The sequence below is a fragment of the Trypanosoma cruzi genome, genomic scaffold (assembly GCF_000209065.1).
Source record: "Trypanosoma cruzi strain CL Brener 1047053516797 genomic scaffold, whole genome shotgun sequence".
Taxonomy (NCBI): domain Eukaryota; phylum Euglenozoa; class Kinetoplastea; order Trypanosomatida; family Trypanosomatidae; genus Trypanosoma; species Trypanosoma cruzi.
The window spans coordinates 12,030-19,583 of NW_001849416.1; the positions used below are offsets into that span (position 1 = coordinate 12,030).

At 49.3% G+C, this 7,554-nt stretch overlaps 3 protein-coding genes across 3 annotated transcripts, besides 10 other annotated features; all 3 read left to right on the forward strand.

The window, feature by feature from the left end:
• On the forward strand, nt 1–3,764 carry Tc00.1047053508373.10 (glutamine dependent carbamoyl-phosphate synthase, putative; the record flags this gene model as incomplete). The annotated part of the gene is made up of 1 exon (XM_800117.1): nt 1–3,764. A coding segment is annotated over one exon (3,764 nt), but the record flags the coding sequence as incomplete, so codon positions are not given.
• Nucleotides 1–7,554: a sequence feature (heterozygous, Esmeraldo-like haplotype).
• Nucleotides 3,787–3,836: a microsatellite.
• Nucleotides 3,840–3,924: a sequence feature (A-rich).
• Nucleotides 3,929–3,995: a sequence feature (T-rich).
• Nucleotides 4,165–4,192: a microsatellite.
• Nucleotides 4,279–4,309: a microsatellite.
• Nucleotides 4,476–4,497: a microsatellite.
• Nucleotides 4,880–4,923: a sequence feature (AT_rich).
• Nucleotides 4,924–4,954: a microsatellite.
• Nucleotides 5,201–6,352, forward strand: Tc00.1047053508373.20 (dihydroorotase, putative; the record flags this gene model as incomplete). The annotated part of the gene is made up of 1 exon (XM_800118.1): nt 5,201–6,352. The coding sequence occupies one exon, from the start codon at nt 5,201–5,203 to the stop codon at nt 6,350–6,352; it is 1,152 nt and encodes a 383-aa protein (XP_805211.1).
• Nucleotides 6,531–6,559: a sequence feature (AT_rich).
• Tc00.1047053508373.29 (orotidine-5-phosphate decarboxylase/orotate phosphoribosyltransferase, putative) lies at nt 6,755–7,554 on the forward strand (the record flags this gene model as incomplete). Its single annotated transcript, XM_800119.1, has 1 exon — nt 6,755–7,554. A coding segment is annotated over one exon (800 nt), but the record flags the coding sequence as incomplete, so codon positions are not given.

The following is a 7,554-nucleotide window of genomic DNA, read 5'->3' on the forward strand; positions in this document are numbered from 1 at the left end:
AGTATGAGGTGGTGCGTGATATCTACGACAACTGCATCACGGTTTGTAACATGGAGAACTTTGACCCGATGGGTATTCATACCGGTGAATCCATCGTTGTTGCCCCCTCACAGACGTTGACGAACGATGAGTACCACATGTTGCGGAGTGCATCTATTAAAATCATTCGTCATCTTGGTATTGTTGGCGAATGCAACATCCAATACGGTCTTGATCCCAGTTCACACCGCTATGTTGTAATTGAGGTTAATGCACGTCTTTCTCGTTCCTCCGCCTTGGCATCAAAGGCAACAGGATACCCACTTGCACTCGTTGCGGCAAAGATTGCTCTTGGCAAAGGCCTTTTTGAGATTGCGAATGGGGTCACCAAGACAACAATGGCGTGCTTTGAGCCGAGCTTGGATTACATCGTCGTGAAAGTTCCACGCTGGGATCTCAGCAAGTTCAACATGGTGAGTCAGAACATTGGTTCTATGATGAAGAGTGTGGGTGAGGTGATGGCGATTGGTCGCACCTTTGAGGAGGCACTGCAAAAGGCACTACGCATGGTGGATCCGTCACATACGGGCTTTGATGTCCCTCCAAGACTGGAGGCAAAGAAGAATTGGGATTATATGCAAGATTTGAAGGTCCCTACACCAGACCGCATCTTTGCGATTTGCCGAGCCCTCCATGAGGGTGTTTCCGTGGAGACGATACATGAGATGACAAGGATTAATTTATTTTTTCTTAATAAGCTGCATAAACTTATTTTGTTACAGAATCATATGTTACAACAATATAAGGGGAAGATGAATACCATGCCACGTGATTACCTTTTGAAAATGAAAGCAAATGGTTTCAGTGATGCTCAGATTGCAAAGTATTTTTTGTGTACGGCGGATGATGTGCGTGAAAGGCGTATGGAATTGAAAATCACACCGAAAGTTAAGCAAATTGATACCGTGGCCGGTGAGATCCCTGCTTCTCAGTGCGGTTTTTTGTATACCAGCTACAACGCATACCACGATGATGTGGAATTTACAGAACGTATGTATGCTGTTCTTGGCTGCGGTGTTTACAGGATTGGTAACAGTGTGGAATTTGATTACGGCGGTGTCCTTGTCGCACGGGAACTGCGTCGACTTGGTAAGAAGGTGATTCTGATTAACTATAACCCTGAAACTGTCTCCACCGACTACGATGAGTGTGATCGTCTGTACTTTGAGGAGGTCTCTGAGGAGACGGTGCTTGATATTTTGCTGAAGGAGCGTATTCAAGGCGTTGTCATCTCACTTGGTGGACAAATTGTGCAAAACATGGCACTACGTCTCAAGCAGCATGGCCTCCCGATTCTCGGTACCGATCCTGTCAATGTCGACAAGGCGGAAAACCGCCACAAGTTTTCCAAAATGTGTGACGAGCTCGGTGTACTGCAGCCGGAGTGGATTCTTTCTACAAGTGTAGAGCAGGTGCATGAATTTTGTAAACAGGTTGGCTTCCCTACTCTTGTGCGACCGAGTTATGTCCTGAGCGGATCCGCGATGGCCGTTATTGCGAGTGCGGCGGACATTAACCGTTATCTTGAAGAGGCAGCCCTTGTCTCTGGGGAACATCCTGTTGTTGTCAGCAAGTACTACGAGGGGGCGATGGAGTACGATGTTGACATCGTTGCCCACCATGGTCGAGTGCTCTGTTACGCCATTTGTGAGCACGTGGAGAATGCTGGTGTCCACTCGGGCGACGCAACGATGTTTTTACCACCACAGAACACGGAGAAGGAAGTAATGAAACGCATCTACAACACCACCGCACTTATTGCGGAGGAGCTTGACGTTGTTGGTCCCATGAATATTCAATTTCTTTTCACGAAGGATAAACAACTGCGTGTGATTGAGGCAAACATTCGAAGCTCGCGTTCTGTTCCATTTGTCTCAAAGACGCTTGGCATATCATTTCCCGCCGTGATGGTGTCGGCATTTCTCTCTCAACACGACTCCAACCTTGTGCCGATCAAACGTGCGAGGATGACACACATTGGCTGCAAGGCATCTGTGTTCTCATTTAATCGCCTCGCCGGTGCGGACCCTATTCTTGGGGTGGAGATGGCGTCCACGGGCGAGATTGGCGTTTTTGGGCGCGACAAGAAGGAGGTGTTCCTCAAAGCGATGCTCTGCCAGAACTTCCGGTATCCACAGCGTGGTGTGTTTATCAGCTGCGATGTGGACGCAATGGCAGAGGACCTCTGCCCCTACTTTGAGCGCATCGCGCATCGATTTCCCGTCTTTACCTCGAAGCAGACCTCACGCGTGCTGGCAGATTATGGCATTCCACACACCGTCCTGACGCAGCGTCATGAGGACAGCGAGCCAACATTTGATACGGCGGTCGCTGTAAAGGAAAAGTTTGATCTTGTCATTCAGCTTCGTGATAAGCGTCAGGACTTTATGCTTCGGCGTTGCACGCAGGAGAATGCCACGCCCGACTATTGGATTCGGCGACTTGCGGTGGATTACAATCACTCCCTGCTTACGGAGCCCAATGTGGTGCGCATGTTCTGTGAGACTCTTGATGTGGATGTGAAAGAGATTGAGATTGAACCCTTTCGCCACTACGTTCCACGAGTCTATAACAAAATGGAGAATGACAATTACACCATGCTGCACCGCCACAAGGTCGGTCTGTGTATCACCTCCACGAATGACAGTAAAGTGCTTGCGATCAGTCTGAGGGAGGAGAAAATTGCACTGACATGTTTCCACGCATGCCTTGGTGGCATAAAAAACAACAGTGAGGAGATTGCCGAACAATTCCGCTCGATTGGAGTACCAGTAGAGCTCATCGACCTCCGCACTGAGATGGCAGAGCTTGGGTTTGACATGGTGATGGCTATGGTTGACGATGACACGAACAACTGGCACCTGCAGAAGCTAAGCTTGCATGTTATGGGTTTGTATTTGCTTCAGGCCATGCGGATGCGCCATATGACGGTTGTGGCACAAAGTTCTTCTCGGGGAAAGAAGGATCTGAACTTTGAGCGATATGTTCGCACTTTTTTCCCACAAATGGGCGTCTACAACCCATGGCGTGATCCAAGTCTACTGGACCAGTTCCCCAGCGAGGCCCACAAGGTTGCCTTTTTGCGCATGCACGGGGTGGAGGCCAGAATCGCCCAAGTTGAGTCACACAGCAGTGTGTGCGGCATCACGTATACTTTTTCAGATACGCGTAGCATGCCAACGCCGCAGATGGTGCGCCCATTGCGGGATTGCCTCTCTGTGCCGGAGTTCTGTTCTCTCACCTTTCGCAGTGCTCGATGCACCAATATCAACAGAACAGAGGTGACTCCGCTGCAGGCACTTCAAATGGCGAATGAGATTGCTGGCCGCAATGGAATTGGGTTGGTGCGTACGCGCGAAGGGGTTATGTACGAGACGCCTGGCATGACGATGCTTTCAAAGGCTCTTCGCTTCTTGTACGATGTCTGTTTTGACCGCGGCGCGGCAGACATGTTCCGCTTGTACTCGGGCCACCTGGCATCACAGCTGGCAACGCAGGGCCTGATGGAGCGACATACGCAGTCCGCGCTGGAGGCTATTCGCTACCTCACAAACGAAGTGGACGGTGTTGTAGAAGTTGAGCTGAATCAGGGTGAAGTCATTTTCTTGAAAGTGTCACACGTGAGAAAGCCAGCGAAGAAGCGTGTGGTGAAGCTCATGACGGAGGAGGAGCTGGAAGATGTATTCCAACCCGGCAATGGCTCCTTCAGCGACGTTCAGTGGTGACACCGAGTGCTTCTTTAAAAAGTACATACATACTTATATATGTATCTATATATATATATAGATATAGATATAAAGAAAACTGAAACGGAAACAAAAAAAAAATAAAATTACGGAGAAATAAACAAAAGCGAGGATTAAAATTAAACCAAAGCAAACAAAATGTGTTTTTTTTCTTTTTTTTTTTGGATTTGACTTTATTTATTTTTTAGTTTCTTGTTGTCTTTACTTTTTGACACAATGGATTGGTCACGATGTCTTCCTTTTCACCCACGCACGACGTCCATTTTATTTTCTCTTTGGGAGGGAGGGAGGGTGGCTCGGTTTGTGTCATGTTGTTGGGTCAGTGACTCTCTCGCCAATGGCATGCGTCTCCATCTGTGCCTGAGGCGTACATGCATTGAAAAAAAAAAAAAAAAAGAAAAGAAAAACGTGGAGGCACAAAAACGCCGTTGGGTGCGCGGCACAACGAAGAAAAGAGGCCAAAAAAGAAGCAGGTGAGAAAAATGAAATAAAGTATATATATATATATATATATATATATATATGCTTTTTTTTGTTTTTATTTTCTTGAATAGTTTCGATGGCACGTACTTCTTACGGCAACACGTGCCCTCAGACTTCATGGTGTTGCTGCCCTGTTCCAGCGCCACGCGTCTGGTCCGGGCGCCACGATGAGGCTGTTAAACATAAAATTATGAGGTGAAGGAAGCGATATATATATATATATATATATTTGGCCGAAGAAAAGATATGGATGCACATGCATATTTATCTGCATGCCGTTTTAACTGCGGTCTCGAGTTTTTTGCAAAATACCGGCAGAAATAATAGGCATTTATGTGGCATAAGTGAGGCTACATATTCATTCATACAGAAATGCATACATTACGGATAAAAGGGGGAACGAGAGGGTCTTACAATGTGAGCAGGAATGCGATAAAACTTTATATGAGCAATTTAGGAAATCAGCTAGATGCTATTATGAAGTGGTAGTAGCATTTTCACCACCGTGGCATGTGAAAGTGCTGCGGTGTTTCCTACTGAGGGAAAAAAGTATTGATTGGAGGGAGAGAGGGTGAAGGGTTTAGGCGGTGTTTGAGATTAAATTTTAACGCAAAATTTTTTATTTTTTATTTTTATATTTTTAAATTTAATTTAATTTTTTTCTTATTCTTTTTTTTTTTTTTTTTGGTTTCTCCTGTGGAGGGAGTCAATGAAGAGCAGTCGGGTGATGGCTGTTGGGTTAAAAGGGGAGGTGACTTGCGGGCAAGCCACATCAATTTTCCTTTTGTTTATTGCGTTCTTGTTGCCTTGTCCTGCATGCTTCCCTCTAACCGTCTTTTTATGCGGAGTGGCTTGCGGCGATTATCTCGAGTGTAGTGGCGTCTGGACTTGGGGGTAGTGAAGCAGGGAGAAGGGACACGCAAGTGACGTCCATGACGCGGGTGGAACTGCCCGTACTTGTTGACTGCCACGTCCACTTTCGCGAGCCCGGCCTGGAGCAGAAGGGTGACATGCGGAGTGAGTCCGAGGCGGCCTACGCGGGTGGAATCGGTGTGGTGTGCGACATGCCCAACACAAAACCACCAACGCAGACGATCACAGCGTTTACTGAGAAGGTGCGTCGTGCCAAGGCGGTGGAGAAATTGTGCGACATTCGCTTATTTTTTGGTGCTACCGCCCACGAGCATCTGCAGGAATTGGAGACGCTGTGGACACAACCGCAACACGCGGCTCTCAAGGCCCGCTGTGCCGGACTGAAGCTTTATCTTGACAACTCCACTGGGAACCTCAAGAGCAGCGCGGATGTGACGGAGGCCGCCTTTGAACTTTGTGGCAAACTTGACATTCCGCTCGTGGCGCACTGCGAACACGCGACGCACAATGACGAAGCTTGTTCTGCGAACCCTTACACAGGGCCGGCGTCGCACTCATTGCGACGCCCGGTTCATTCAGAGTCTGCGTCCATCGCCTACGGTATTGAATTGGCCCGACGTCACGGCACACGCCTGCATGTCGCTCATCTTTCAACAGGTGAAGGTCTGGAGCTTGTCCGTCAGGCGCGGGCAGAGGGGCTGCATGTCACGACGGAGGTGACGCCGCATCATCTGTTTTTGACGACGGGGGATTATGGTTGCTGTGGGGCGCGGGTGAAGGTGAATCCTCCTGTGCGTCCCCCGGAGCATCATGAGCGGCTCTGGGAGGGTGTGCTGGACGGCACAGTGGACTGCATTGGTACTGACCACGCACCACACACGCTGGAAGAGAAAAGCGACGCGACGAACCCGCCAAGTGGAATGCCTTCTATTGAGGTGGTTGTTCCGTTGCTTCTCACAGTTTGTGCGGGGCGCTGGCCGCACCCAACAGCGGCAATGCCGAAGGCAATTGAGGCACGAAGACTGACAATTGGGGACATTGTGCGGCTCATGCACACTAACCCCAACCGTATCTTTGGCCTAGGGCTATCGGAGAAAAGCCAGCGTTTCTTTGACCTCTCCATGGAGTGGGTTGTGAAGGAGTCTCAATTGAAATCCAAGTGTGGCTGGTCGCCGTACGCGAACTGGCATCTTGTTGGTAAGGCTATTTAGGTATTTTTATGGTATTGGTGTCGTTGCCCTCACGGGTTGTAAACGAACGCGGGGTGGGTAAGTAGGAGACATGGAAGAGGGGGATGGTGAAGTAAGCTCCTTCTGGAGTGCTGCTGCCACGACGCCTAGCGGCTGTCATGCTGTGTAGTCTTCAGGTCTTTACGTGGCGTTGATGTTGTTTTATTAAATTTTTTTTTTTTAATAAATGGATTTCCCGTTGATGCTTACAAATGCGGCTGCAGTCCGAGAGCAAAGGAGCAACACGGCGTCCAGTTATCAGGCGTGACAAAACGTGCCCGCAGGAAAAAAAAAAAGAGGATTACTTTATCCTCATCAACACTGAATTTGAAGATAAGGCGAGAAAAAACAACAACAAAAAAAAGAGAAAAGAGAAGGGGAGTTATGCCCATGGCTTTCTTTGATATGCTCAATGAGCGGGCAAAGTCGACGCTGCTCTGCATTGGGTTGGACCCCCGCGCAAAGACAGCAGCGGAAGCTGCAGAGGAGTGCATGCGTCTGATTGACGCTACAGCGGAATACGCCGCCGCATACAAACCAAACGCCGCTTTTTTTGAGTTTTTTGGTGGGGAGGGTTGGAAAGCACTGCAACAGGTGATTGCTCACGTTCCTGCCAACATTCCCGTTATTCTGGATGCTAAGCGTGGCGACATTGCTGATACTGCAGAGGCTTACGCCAAGTCTGCCTTTGAGCATCTCAAAGCTCATGCAATTACGACGTCCCCGTACATGGGTGGCGACTCCCTCTCGCCGTTCCTGCAGTACGCATCGAAGGGTGTGTTTGTCCTCTGCAAGACCTCCAATAAGGGCTCCAATGAAATTCAGTGCCTCCGCGTGAACGGCCGCCACCTGTACGAGTTGGTCGCAGAGCACGCAGAGACAGTGTGGAACTACAACAAGAACGTTGGTCTTGTTGTGGGCGCCACAGATCCGATTGCTCTCAGCCGCGTGCGAGTGCGTGCCCCGACGCTGTGGTTTCTTGTCCCTGGCATTGGTGCTCAGGGCGGTGATCTCAAGGCAGCTCTGAACGCTGGCCTCCGTGCCGATGGCAGCGGTTTGTTGATCAACGTCTCACGTGCTGTGGCACGTGCGAAGGATCCCCGCGCGGCGGCCAAGAAGCTTTGTGAAGACATCAATCTTGTTCGCTTTGGCAGGCTTGCTCCACCGATCTGGCTGCGGCGCTT